We start from the raw sequence: 14,398 nt of genomic DNA on the forward strand, positions 1-14,398 counted from the left end.
GTTATGTTCTGTGTATATATTCTGTGCACACACTATCCTATGTGTCAACTCGAATCATAATTTTTGGGGATGTATTTTATGGTTTTAAATTTCGACCCACAATGCCTCATGGCTTCCAGTAGATGGCAGCAGTTCAAGATTTCTTTAATTTTTTTTTTTTTGAACCCACTGTTAATTTTTTTTTAAAAATTAGCATAAGAGAAAATTACCTTCCAGGTGACAAGCATCCTTTCATAAGTAGGAATGCTTTGAAGTATAGAGTGAATATAATGGAGTGCATTTTAACAGTTTTTCTTGATTTTTCTTTCCTTTGTCTCACCTGTTTGGCTTGGGTAAAGACAGTGTTAAGCCAAAAGTCTATGATGTTAGAACTGAATTTTGACCCTGGAACCTTAAACATTAAATGAACTTAGAGCAAATTCTTAAGATATATCTTACAATTAACTGGCACTGTTGTTTTTCCCCTTCAAATTTGATAGTATTAGCTACTGGCCTCATTCAAGGCAGTAAGGGTTACATTTTGCCCTAAGTTGAGTAGTATCTATTAGAGGCCACTTAACCTCTTCAGGGTACAGTGAAACTTCATTCATAAAATGAGGGGGTTGGACTAAATGCTTATAGGTCTGTTGAAGTTCTGTGACTGTTAAAACCCTCTGCCTATTCCTTCCTCCTTCCTGTTTGTTGGTCATTGTGAAGAAGGCATTGTGTATTCAGTTTTGACCAGAGAAATAACTGCAGTATCTTAGTCTGGTAAGAAAAACGATCAGCTATAATGTAGGTTAATAATAAACCGAAGGAATCGTATGTTCAGTTTTGAAACGGATGGTTTTTGGGAAGAGAAAGAAGAAATGTGTACTTATTGGAAAAGGGCAGGCTATTTTTAGGGGGAAAAAAACTTGGCATTTAAATTGAAATCAATAAGAACATAGTCCCTATAAAGAAAAATAAAGGCAAAATATTTGTACAGACATTTATTGGTGTGAGGATGAATTGTATCAAGTGGAAAGTCTATGGAAGGCCAGTAGATCCTGTTCTGCGACTGTTGATGTTAGACCTTGTACCTATAGCTTACTTGTGACCTGACTTTATTCATCAGTGGTAAATCTAGATTTGAGTGGAGTCGGGGGAGTAAAGGGGAGACAGAGGAAGGATGTATTCTTTTGGGGGTAATTGTGTCTTAGAGAGTGGCTTTGTTGGGACAGATTGCTGTCATCTCTTACAGAATATCTGAAGGTTTTTGAGGTAATAAAGTCTCTAATTTGGAATTAGCAGAATGAATTTGAGACTGAATCATTTATAAACTTTGAAATGGATAAGGTGAGGACAGTTGAAACTGATTATAAATGACTTTTCTGAAACCTTGATGACAGAAGTCAGCGCTTTGTTTTTATTTTTTGTGTGTGGTGAAACAGTTCTGTTACTGTCATATAACAGTTTTACACTCTGTACCTAGAAAAGGAAAAGAGTGCTGATGTTTATTTTTCTTGTAATTCTCATTTGGTTACTTACTATTATGATATATGTTAACCTTTAGATATTCAGATTAAGTAGCATGAACATGATTTTTATGCTGACATAGTTCTGTTTGCATTTGAGATATCATACCTTATTCAGACCCCTTCAGCTTGATAGTATTGCTTCCAGTGCCTTCTTTAAGAAGTAATCCACCATCAGCCAACTTGTGTGGGATGCCCCTCATCTGCCATCTGAAACTTTGTTTCAGACATTGAAATTTTTTGTGTTATATATTGGTGTTTCTAAACAGCATTGTCCTCACCTTCTTGAATATTGGAGGAAATAGAGATTACACTAATAGTCACTAATGCTTCCTTTGCAGAAACAAATCATTGTGGACCCCTTGAGCTTCAGCGAGGAGCGCTTTAGGCCTTCCCTGGAGGAGCGCCTGGAAAGCATCATTAGTGGGGCTGCCCTGATGGCTGATTCATCCTGCACACGTGATGACCGGCGTGAGAGAATCGTGGCAGAGTGTAATGCTGTCCGCCAGGCCTTGCAGGACCTGCTCTCGGAGTACATGGGCAATGTGAGTAAGAAGAATTTTCCCTGACAGGTGTTGGTTCTGAGGTGTTTTTCAAAACTTTCTTTGAAGTAACAAGAGTTTTCTGTAATAATTGTTGGGTCTGAGGTGTTTTAACTGTAAGTGTCAAATATGTTTTTAGCTTCTTGACTTTTGGGTGGAGTAAATTTTTCAAGGAATGGATAGATAGCTTACTGTGTGTCCCCTTTCTCAACTTTTTAGTGTTTAAAATTTTAAGCTTATAGAAATCATACAATAAACCCTTTATCTAGTTCACTAATTAACAGATAAATATGTTTGTGTGTATAAATATATGTGTGTATGTGCGTATATACAACCCTTTTTTCTATGAAACATTTGAAAGTAACTTGCAGAAATTGTATTTCTTCACCTCTGTCTACATATTTCAGCATGTGTCTACATGGATAGTAACCTTCAACACCCCTAAAGTTCTTTTACCACATCTAGGTAACCATGTAATTTTGAGCAAAAGGGAATATTGAAAATATTTATAATACATGAAGTTTCTTGAATGAACTGTATATACAATGTGATAAGACTAGATTTTTGCCAAGCAGAGCAAAGTCGGACACGACTGAGCAACTGAACTGAACTGCTGTGTTAGGTGAAGTGAGGAGTGTTTTTGAACTTTTAAGATTTGTGTTTGAAAACCAATGCTGTGAAATTTAACACCTTTCTTTTTGCCGTAGAAAATACTGTACTTGTTTTCTCTATTGGTAATGTCTTTTTTACTTCCTTAATACTTTTCCATTTCAATTATTTAATGCTGGTTTAGGGTTACTATAGTTTAGATCTTGTACCCAGTCTTTTACTGTGGCAAAGAAGAAATAAATTAAATAAAAATTATAGAGAATCATTTTAAAGGGAAGAAGGACAATGCGAATTAGTTTTAGTGATTTTTGTCTACTTAAGAGTTTTTGGGAAAAGATCTTTGGTACTTTCTCATATGTTCGTTTGCCATACATCTTGTTTGTTCATTTATATTCTTATATAAGTGAACATATAATGGTGGGTCATGATGGAATTCCTGGGGTGAAGATGAATGGCTTCCTGTGTTTATCTTGTTTCTACCATATTGTGAAATTAGTCAAGCATATTGAATTTTTTTAAGCCATTGCCATGTTTTGATCATATGCAGTCTACCTCAAAAATGAGATTAGAGGCTTAGTTAAATCAGATGGAAAAAGCAGTTGATAAGTCAACAGTGAAAATGTGGGACACATTTAAAAACCCATATGTAAGCGTGGAAATCAGAAAATGTAAAAAATGTCTAATTTGAAGACTAACTCATGATATTGGAGTCTTAAAGAGGGAAACAAAGGCCTCGTGGCATGTATGTGAATCAGTTCCCTGCCATCATGTACAGTGCTGAAGTGATGTGAAAGTGTCTAATAGTTATGATTGGGAAGCCACTTTAAAAACAGCCTTTGTAGGGGAGAGTATGTGATAAATCTGTTCTCGTTGCTCCATACCAGAGCTTCCTAACCAATCTAAAAAAATATTCCTTCAGTCTTAGGTTTGGTCAGGTCTTGGGCTAGTCACCTCTGGTTGTGAGTCACCTCTTGGATTCTCCCCAGAATGCCAGACATTTAAATAGTACTTTCTATTTTGTGCCATGGATGTAAGTAAAAGTGGGAAATACTCATTTATACTGAAGATATGGGGACCATAACAGCCATCTTACATAGCATCTTACTATGTAAGTGAAAGCTAGAACAGTGATTGATGTTGGGCAGAATTTAAAGGATTATGATGGGGCTTTTGAAGGGAATTATGTCAAGATTCAGAAATATATTTTAGAAAAAAATTTCTGAGCATGTTTCTCCTAATAGTTTGCTTGAATTGACTCACATAACAGTGATCAGGCTGTGTCCTGTCCAGAAATACTGGAGTGAGGATAAAGTGGGAGGGCAGTGAAGCACATCTGAAGAAACCTTAGGGTGAAAGGTAGGAAGTCAAGAAACACCTGGAGTAACAGGCAAATTTGGCCTTGGAGTATGGAATGAAGCAGGGCAAAGGCTAATAGAGAACGCACTGGTCATAGCAAACACCCTCTTCCAACAACACAAGAGAAGACTCTACACATGGACATTACCAGATGGTCAACACCAAAATCAGATTGATTAATTCTTTGCAGCCAAAGATGGAGAAGCTCTATACAGTCAGCAAAAACAAGACCGCGAGCTGACTGTGGCTCAGGTCATGAACTCCTTATTGCCAAATTCAGACTTAAATTGAAGAAAGTAGGGAAAACCACTACTATGATCCGTATGACCTAAATCAAATCCCTTATGACTATGCAGTAGAAGTGAGAAATAGATTTAAAGGACTAGATCTGACAGACAGAGTGCCTGATGAACTATGGACAGAGGTTCATGACATTGTACAGGAGACAGGGATCAAGACCATCCCCATGGAAAAGAAATGCAAAAAGGCAAAAATGGTTGTGAGGAGGCCTTACAAATAGCTGTGCAAAGAAGAGGAGTGAAAAGCAAAGGAGAAAAGGAAAGATATTCCCATTTGAATGCGGAGTTCCAAAGAATAGTGAGGAGAGATAAGAAAGCCTTCCTCAGTGATCAATGCAAAGAAATAGAGGAAAACAACAGAATGGGAAAGACTAGATCTCAAGAAAATTAGAGATACCAAAGGAACTTTTCATGCAAAGATGGGTTCGATAAAGGACAGAAATGGTATGGACCTAACAGAAGCAGAAGATATTAAGAAGAGATGGCAAGAATACACAGAAGAACTGTACTAAAAAGATCTTCACGACCCAGATAATCATGATGGTTTGATCACTCACCTAAAACCAGATATCCTGGAATGTGAAGTCAAGTGGGCCTTAGAAAGCATCACTATGAACAAAGTTAGTGGAGGTGATGGAATTCCAGTTGAGCTGAGAGATGATGCTGTGGAAGTGCTGCACTCAATATGCCAGCAAATTTGGAAAACCCAGCAGTGGCCACAGGACTGGAAAAGGTCAGTTTTCATTCCAGTCCCAAAGAAAGGCAATCCCCAAGAGTGCTCAAACTACCACACAATTGCACTCATCTTACACGCTAATAAAGTAATGCTCAAAATTCTCCAAACCAGGCTTCAGCAATACGTGACCAGTGAACTTCCAGATGTTTAAGCTGGTTTTAGAAAAGGCAGAGGAGCCAGAGTTCAAATTGCCAATATCTGCTGGATCATCGAAAAAGCAAGAGAATTACAGAAAAACATCTATATCTGTTTTATTGACTATGCCAAAGCCTTTGACTGTGTGGATCATAATAAACTGTGGAAAATTCTGAAAGAGACGGGAATACCGGACCACCTGACCTGCCTCTTGAGAAACCTGTATGCAGGTCAGGAAGCAACAGTTAGAACTGGACATGGAACAACAGGCTGGTTCCAAATAGGAAAAGGAGTATGTCAAGGCTGTATATTGTCACCCTGCTTATTTAACTTATATGCAGACTACATCATGAGAATGGGCTGGAGGAAGCACAAGCTGGAATCAAGATTGCCAGGAGAAATATCAATAACCTCAGATATGCATGTGACACCACCCTTATGGCAGAAAGTGAAGAGAAGCCTTCACTTCAGAAAGTGAACTAAAAACATAAAAAGCCTCTTGATGAAAGAAGAGAGTGAAAAAGTTGGCTTAAAGCTCAACATTCAGAAAACTAAGATCATGGCATCCGGTCCCATCACTTCATGGGAAATAGATGGGGGAAACAGTGAAAACAGTGTCAGACTTTATTTTTCTGGGCTCCAAAATCACTGCAGATGGTGATTGCAGCCATGAAATTAAAAGACACTTCCTCCTTGGAAGGAAAGTTACGACCAACCTAGACAGTGTATTAAAAAGCAGAGACATTACTTTGCCAACAAAGGTCCGTCTAGTCAAGGCTGTGGTTTTTCCAGTGGTCACGTATGGATGTGAGAGTTGGACTGTGAAGAAAGCTGAGCGTTGAAAAATTGATGCTTTTGAACTGTGGTGTTGGAGAAGACTCTTTGAGAGTCCCTTGGACTGCAAGGAGATCCAACCAGTCCATCGTAAAGGAGATCAGTCCTGGGTGTTCATTGGAAGGACTGATGCTGAAGCTGAAACTCCAATACTTTGGCCACCTGATGCGAAGAGTTGACTCATTGGAAAAGACCCTGATGCTGGGAGGGATTGGGGGCAGGAGGAGAAGGGGACGACAGAGGATGAGATGGTTGGATGGCATCACCGACTCGATGGACATGAGTTTGAGTAAGCTCCGGGAGTTGATGATGGACAGGGAGGCCTGGCATGCTGCGATTAATGGGGTCACAAAGAGTCGGACACGACTGAACGACTGAACTGAACTGAACTGGGTTAAAAGGATCTGCAAGAAGCAGAATCAACTGGGGATAGGGTTTGCTTATTCATGAAGCATTCAAAAACCTCCAGTGATAGTCAGAACTTACCTGGCAGTATCTTCTTGTCACGCAGTTCATATTATGTGTAATCTGCAGAGTAGTGTGCTGGGCATTGTTTAAGGGGAGGAATGAGGCACTGATCCTTCCCTTCGGAAACATACAGCATCTCTACAGTCCCATTTTTTGCGAGTGCCATCATAGGTTTTACTAAAATACCATGGGAATTGCAAGGAGGATGAGTTTATCTCTAGCTGGGAAACCTGAGGCAGTTTATCAAGTATTTATTTTATGGTCTTTGCATTGAGCTCTACCTTGATTTTTAAAAAACGGTTCACTTTCAGTTTTGATTAGTTCTTTTGAAAAATATTAGATGAGTTATTATGGTATACGGAGGATTGGGACAGTTTGTATTAATTAAAACTGGTTCAGTACATAGAACTTGTTGATGGAGTGGTAAAAATCCAGAAAGGCTCATGTATTTTTACTTTTTCCTCTTGTTGAATTCTCCCAGTCATGTCATTATTTTTATAGATACATACTGCAATAATTTTGTTGTAATTTTTTGAGCCTTCCTTCTTCATCCTGTGTTGCCACTTAGCAAGTTACACTGGTGTTTCCTCTGAGACAGTGATTTAGTAATTTTACAATAATTTAATAATTTATATTTAATAATTTAATAATTACAATTATAATAGTAATATTTAAATAAAATATTAACATATTTAATAATTTATAATAATTTAATAAATTTATTAATAAATTTAATAGAGCTTTGTTTTCAAAATGTACAGTTGTTGAGATAGGGCAGTGACTCTTAACTTTGGATGGAAATTAGAATCCTTGGGCAATTTTTAGAAATCCTGATGTCTAGATTGTACCCAAATTAAGTCATAATTACCAGATTCAGTTCCAGGCATCAGTATTTTTAAAAGTTCCCCAAGAAATGCCAATGTACATGTAAGGTGGAGAAACTGCTAGGATGGTTTATTGCATTTGTCCTTTTTTGTCTCCATTGCCATTGTCTTATTCCTGCCTCTCTTCACTTTCTCCATTTCGTGTTTTTCTACCTGCTCAGGTCAGTCTGAGCTTATGCCTTCAGTAGGACATTGTTCATTATGTTTTTGAAATTCCCTTCCCACTTGATTAAATCTAACCTGCTCTTCCTTCAGTGCTCACATTTCCCTGCCCTCCCCCACCCCCATCTCTCTGCTGAACTCCATTTCAAACTACACCATTCTACATTATTTTTTTGCTACTTGAAGCAAGTAGCACTCAATTGTTTTACTTCCTTGAATTGTTGCTTAATTGTATTACCTTTATCCATGCAATTTCTGTAGCTTGGTTTTAAACTTTTGAAAGATAGGCCTATTTTTAAAATATTCTTTCAGGGTTCAGTATAAGCTAGAAGCACTCAATAGGTGCTTGCTTCATAAGAACTCATGCTGACTTGGGGAAAATGGATAAAGTGAACAGTTTGGGATATTCTTGGTGCTAGGGATACATTAGTAAAAAAAAATAAAGATTCTTGTTCTTATTTGTCTTACATTCTAGAGCATTATGGAGGAGGTGGCCATGGGTGGTTTACCTCTACTTCTTGTAGATTTTTCAGTTTTTCAGTATACAGATGACATTTTTGGAAAAAAATTAAATCAGATACTCTGAAATAAGCAGTGAGGGTAAATGATGATAAGGTGAGGGCCCAGCTCTCTTTTAAAGACTCCAAGGGCTAGAAGGTCAGCAGCCTTAGTGCTGCTTCTTGCATTGTAGTTTGGAGAGTTAAGAGATGATGTTAGATCTGTTACTGACTTACTCTGAAGCTTTAAGAAACATTGGTGTTAAAAATAATTCATTTGACCCCTGCTTACTTAACATTATGGAAATACTTCAGATGCCTGGCAGTGGAGGGTTTTGGGACTGTTCAGTGGATCTCTGTAGTTTCACAAATGACTTTCCAGTTTCCTTGATATGAAATGTGGTTATTGTGGTTAAGTTTAATTTGTTCTTGCTCTATCAACCTAAGGTTACTCTGTCTGTGAGGATTCTAGGGAAGGAAAAGCAACTTGGATGGGTTTAAAAGTGAATGGATTGAAGTTGAAATGTAATTGAATTTGAAAAAAGTTATTGCCACTGTTTATTTTTTCTAATTGAAAGTCACACATGTGCATTAAGTTATTGAACCACCATTGCTACTAACCTTTAGGTATATGTATTTCCAGTTGGTCCATTTTCTTGTATGCAGTATTTTCTAAATTTTAAAATAATGTTTTAACCCTCTTAATATTCTCTACATAGTCATAAGATATTCGTAGAATGTTCAAACTGTTAAGTTAATGGGACAACAGCATGAATGGACCTGGAGGATATTATGCGGAGTGAAATAAGCCAGACACAAAGGACAAATCCTGTATGATCCCACTTCCATGAGGTTCCTAAGAGTTGTTAAATTCATAGAGACAGAAAGGAGAGTGGGAGTGCCAGGCACTAGCGGAGATGGGAGTGTTGAGTTACTGTTTAATGGGAACAGAGTTTCAGTTTGGGAAAATGAAAAGTTCTGGAAATGGATGTGGTGATGGCTGCACAGTAATATAAATGTTCTTAAGACTTGTGATCTATATGCTTAAAATTGACTAAGATGGTAAATGTTATGTTATGCAATTAACATAATAAAAAATAATAATGAACAAAATGAAAAAAACAATTAGGTTAACAGGTTAAAATCAGCTACTAGTTTAATGTGTTCAAATTTGTTTCTTAAATGTGTAGTTGACTTTGGAGCCCAATTCTGTGTTATAATATTCTCTGAAGATATTTCAGTGCCAGTGAAACACCGCCTTCTGAAGAGCTGTGTACTTGGGTACAGCTGAATTCTTTATTTCACGCTCTTCTTCTGCTAAGGGATATGCTGATCCTTAATTTGGTCCTTTCTCCCTTTGTAGGTCATGTGCTTTGAGTTTTTCCCAGTAGTAGAATTTATTAGGGCCAAACTTGTTTCTATTACCATACTCACATTCCCCTCAATAAACAAGTGAACAACCCTTCCCCCCTATCCCAACCCAAAACCTTCTTGTCCCCCAGTCTGAAAATTCTTAACACAATGTCTGAAACATAAAAGACCTCAGTCTTTGAAATGAATTCCATTTGGGTGTGTTTTGTTTTTTTTGCCACATGCATAACTTACAGGATTTTAGTTCCCTCACTGGGAATCAAACCTAGTATCTTGGCAATGAAAGGGCAGAGCCCTAACCATTTGACTACTAGGAAGTTCCCAGAATTCCACTTGATTGTGACCTTAGCAATCTTGTCTAGCAGTTCAGTCATGTGCTGAGTTACTAGAATTAGAATTTGTAATTGGTGAGAAGTAGTACATGTCTTGGACTTGAGTAGCTTTAGCTTGGTTCCATCCAGTGTGGTAACCAGTAGATGGCTATTGAGCACTTAAAATGTGACAGGTCCAAATTGAGATGTGTTGTGACTGTAAACTATACACCAAATTTCCAAGACATACTTCACTCAAGCTGTAAATATCTCTGTCTCATTGATAATATTTTGGATATATTGGGTTAAATAAAATTTGTTCTTATTTTTTTTACCTGTTTCTTTTTACCTATGGCTACTTGAAAATTTTAGATTACATATGTAGTTTTTATTTCTTGCTTGTCTTACATTTCTCTTGAATAGTTACAGCTACTGGATAGCCAACCAGTTAAGAGGAGTAGCTAAAGAGTTAAGCCATCAACTTCTTCCTTCAGTGTCTGGATGGTAACTTACATAGTAGCTGTTATAGCTTGTATTTTTTTATACCTTAAACTAGTTTTAGGCAGAATAAAATTGGTACAGCTTAGGACCTGGTGAGGATGATGTTGCTTAAGGTTAAATTTGTCTTTGTTCTTGCCCTGAAACATTGGAGGCAGTGATTTTAGGACCTTTAAAGAATAATGAAGTAACTAGACATTTTTTGTATTGGACTGGGCCTATATTTGAGGGGTTTGATTATGTAACATATCAGGTATAAAATTTTTATATGATTAAGAGAATAGATATGAATGTATGAATAAGGTGCAGTTAATGTTCGCTCTCGAAGATATATTGTCATTGCAGTGAAGGGAAGCACTTAATCTAGATGCTGATTTCTTCTCAGTTTTGCGAATGCTTTCCTGGAACCACTTTAGCAGAGCCAGAGCTTCCAAGCTTTGGAAGGACTCTTTGAAGAGCTTGTTACTGCGTTATTTTGTAGCTACATTTTCTAATTTTCAGAATTAGAATAGGTTATTTTATTTCTGATTATAAAGTTCTCTGTTCATTATATATCACCATTTTTGGTATATAGCATGCCAGAATTCATTTGGACTGTGTGTGTATGTATACATTTATTTGTTCTTATTGTTTCTTTTTTTGATAGCAGAACTAAGGATTATCTTACTATTATAGTGCTTACCATATACTGGTCATTGTGCTGAGAGACGTATATTATTACCTGTTTGACTACCATAATAACCCTTATTGAATTATTACTTGCTCAGAAATGTGTAATCATATAGCTGCAGTTTGAACTCAGATCCCTGTGAACTGAGAATCTGAACACTTACTACTTTTATTATAATGCATCTTTGTAAGTCAGAAAATATGATTTTATACCATCGTCTTTAATAATCATGGAATTTTTCACTGTATAGCTCTATAAATGAAACTTATTACTGAAATACTTCACAGTAAATAAGGTAAACCCAGCTCTTGTATAGCTGCTTGAAGTGAGCTAAACAAGAAAAGAACGCTGTGTTAGAATATCCTGCTAGACTCTCTGGTGTTGCATGATGTCATAGATGTTTCAGTTGGTTCTGTGATATGCAGCTATAGGGCCCGAGTTTTGTTATATAATACGCTACGATTTCCATCTTTGTGTGAACCCTTGGGTTTCCTGCAGTAGACTCTTCCCTGTATTGCTAGTCCATAGTTCTGTAGCTGTATGATTTTATTGATTTGTTAGTGTAAGCTGTTCTGTGATCTGCCTAGCATATTTGGAGAATTTAGGTATAAATAGATGTTGCATTGAATGCAAAATTCAAAAGTGTAGGACTTCTTCCTCTTGACATTTATGTAATTTGGAAAGCTTATTTGTCAAAAATTGTATGATTTTCTTGTGGTATCAGATGAGAGGTTTAAAAGACCTTAAGTCTGAAGAAGATGTCTCTAGTTGTATTTTATGTTGCTTTCTAAGAGGTTTGAGGTACTTCTTGCTATGCCATTCTGGCATTATGAATTGCAGTTTTTAACAGGCAAGATCCTAACCTTTTGTACACAGAAAGATGCCTGTTTATATATTAGATAAAATGGCACTGGCTTAATGGAGCAGTAGTGGAGTGATCTCTTGAAATTAGGATGATGGAGCAGGCCCAGAAGCCTGTCCAGTGTCAGGCTGCAGATGCATTGAGTTTTAGCCTTTACCTTAATAATGTGATTTTTTTTTTTTTTTTTTTAAGGTAATGATTCATTTAGTTCTAGTTTGACTGAGAGAGTGAGTTGTTGGAGGGAGGAGGGGACTTTGTTTACTACAGTACATACTTGCAGAAAGTCTTGATCAAAACAGTCAGTTAGGAACAGTGTTGGTCTGAAGAAGACCTTTAGCGGTGCCCTGGCGGAGGGAACAGGCACTCTGGTCGGAGATAGGTGTAATACACCGACTTACTGTGACCTAGGAAAGGCTGCCAAAGATGTCTTCAACAAAGAATATGGATTTGGCATGGTCAAAATAGATCTGAGAATCAAGTCATGTAGTGGAGTGAAATTTTCTACTTCTGGCCATGCTTATGCTGATAAAAGGAAAGCATCAGGCAACCTAGAGACCAAATACAGGATCTGTAACTGTGGACTGACCTTCACCCAGAAGTGTAATGGATAGAAGTCACTTGGGAGAATAAGTTGGCTGAAGGGTTGAAACTGACTCTTGATCCCATATTTGTACCGAACACAGGAAAGAAGAGTGGGAAATTGAAGGCCTCGTATTAATGGGATTGTTTCAGTTTGGCAGTAATGTTGATATAGATTTTTCTGGACCAACCATCTGTGGCTGGACTGTGTTGGCCTTTGAAGGTTGGCTTGCTGGCTATCAGATGAGTTTTGACACAGCCAAATCCAAATTGTCACAGAATAATTGTACCCTGGGTTACAAGGTTGCAGACTTCTAGCTGCACACTCATGTGAATGATGGCACTGAATTTGGAGGGTCAATCTACCAGAAGGTGAATGAGAAGATTGAAATGTTGATAAACCTCCAGTAGACAACCGGCAGTAACAACAACCGCCTTGGCATTGCTGCTAAGTACAAGCTGGACTGTAGAACTTCTCTCTCTGCTAAAGTAAACGATGCTAGCCTGATGGGACTGGGTTACACTCAGACCCTTTGACCAGGAGTGAAACTGACCCTGTTAGCTCTAATCGATGGAAAGAACTTCAGTGTAGGAGGGTACAAGGTCAGACTGGGATCTGAACTAGAAGCTTAATGTGGTTTTGAATAAAGCATCGGCTTTGTTCCTGGAGGTGAAGAGAAATGAACCCACTGTGTTTTGACCTTAAATTTCTTCTGTGAAATTTCGGAAGTGTGAACTTTTTATTCTTCCAAAGAATTGTAATCCTCCTGTAATCCTCCCCACACTGAAGCTTAGATACTGAGTCCATCTTAAGGGAGGTGCTTGAAGGCATGCCTGGAAGTTGTCACGTTTGTCCACATTTCAGTTCAGTTCCTCAGTGTTCTTTTGAGTGTGTGCTTCAGTGATGGTGTAGTGTCGTGTTACAAAGGGATTGACCATACCCTCGAGTTGTCCATCATGTCCTGCATGTCCCACACCACTTTTTCATGATCTGATAATATATTGATCTCTGTACGGTAGTAGAAATCTTTGGTTTTGCATCAGAAGAAAATAAACGCATCACATTTTGGGGGGGGGGGGAGTCAGTTATCTCTGTGATAGTGTTTGCATTATCCTTTTTCTTCAACTATTTATCAGTGATTTTTGACCTTGGAAGTATAGAATTATAAATTTTGGAATTTGAAAGTAACATTAGTTATCATAGTGTAGGGTTGACAAATTAAACTTATTAGGTGGCCTGCCATCTATTTTTGTAAACTTTATTGGAACATAGCCATACTCATTTGTTTACTTACAGTCCATGGCTGCTTTTCCACTGCAGTGACATAGTTAAGTTCTTGTGACCGAGATGGAATGGCCCTAAAAGCCCACAGTATTTGCTGTCTGGCCCTTTACAGAAGTTTGCCAAGCTTTAATCTGGTCCAGCCAACTAATTTTTTGGAAGGTTTTAAAATACAAACTCAGTTTTTCTTATTGGATGTGATATTCTTTAGGTTATATATTTCTTCTTAGATAAATTCTGAAAGTTAGTGGCTTTTAAGGAATTGGTCCATTTTATCCATTTAATCAAGTTTTATATGAGAAAATTGTTTGTAGCAGTCTCTTATTATCCCTTTAGTATTTGTGGGGAGTCTATAGCCATATTCTCTAATTCATTCCAAGTGTAGGTAATTTGAGTCTAGTCTCTCTATTTTCTTTGCCAGTCTTGCTGTAGGTTTATCAATTCTATTTATCTTTTGAATGAACCAGCTTTTTATGGTTTCATTGTGTGTGTGTTTTTCCTCCGTTATTTTCAATTTCACTGATTTCTGTTCTTCATTGTTTCTTCTTTTTCCTTTAGGTTTATTTTGTTCTTTCTCTAGTTCCTTGAGGTAGGAAATTAGGTTATTGACTTGAGACCTTTTCTCTTTTTTAGTATAAAGATTTAGGGCAGATTTCCATATAAGCCCTGCTTTGTCTTCATACTTCATTTTTGTTTAGTTTAAAATTTTTCCTTGAGTTTTCCTCTTTGACCAGTGGATTATTTGGAAGTACAGTATGTTTAGTTTCCACGTATTTTCTTGTTAAATTTCTGTTACTGATTCCTTGT

At 37.3% G+C, this 14,398-nt stretch overlaps 1 protein-coding gene and 1 pseudogene across 1 annotated transcript in view; both read left to right on the forward strand.

Annotated features, from left to right (window-relative positions):
- CTNNA1 (catenin alpha 1) overlaps positions 1-14,398 on the forward strand; it is a 173,994-nt gene that overhangs the window by 63,684 nt on the left and 95,912 nt on the right. Inside the window, exon 7 of the mRNA XM_061151410.1 lies at positions 1,838-2,041. Coding sequence (XP_061007393.1) covers positions 1,838-2,041 — 204 coding nt within the window. The remainder of the gene's footprint in view (positions 1-1,837; positions 2,042-14,398) is intronic.
- Positions 12,017-13,077, forward strand: LOC133061407 (voltage-dependent anion-selective channel protein 3-like; annotated as a pseudogene).

Source organism: Dama dama, chromosome 9 (assembly GCF_033118175.1).
Source record: "Dama dama isolate Ldn47 chromosome 9, ASM3311817v1, whole genome shotgun sequence".
NCBI lineage: Eukaryota > Metazoa > Chordata > Mammalia > Artiodactyla > Cervidae > Dama > Dama dama.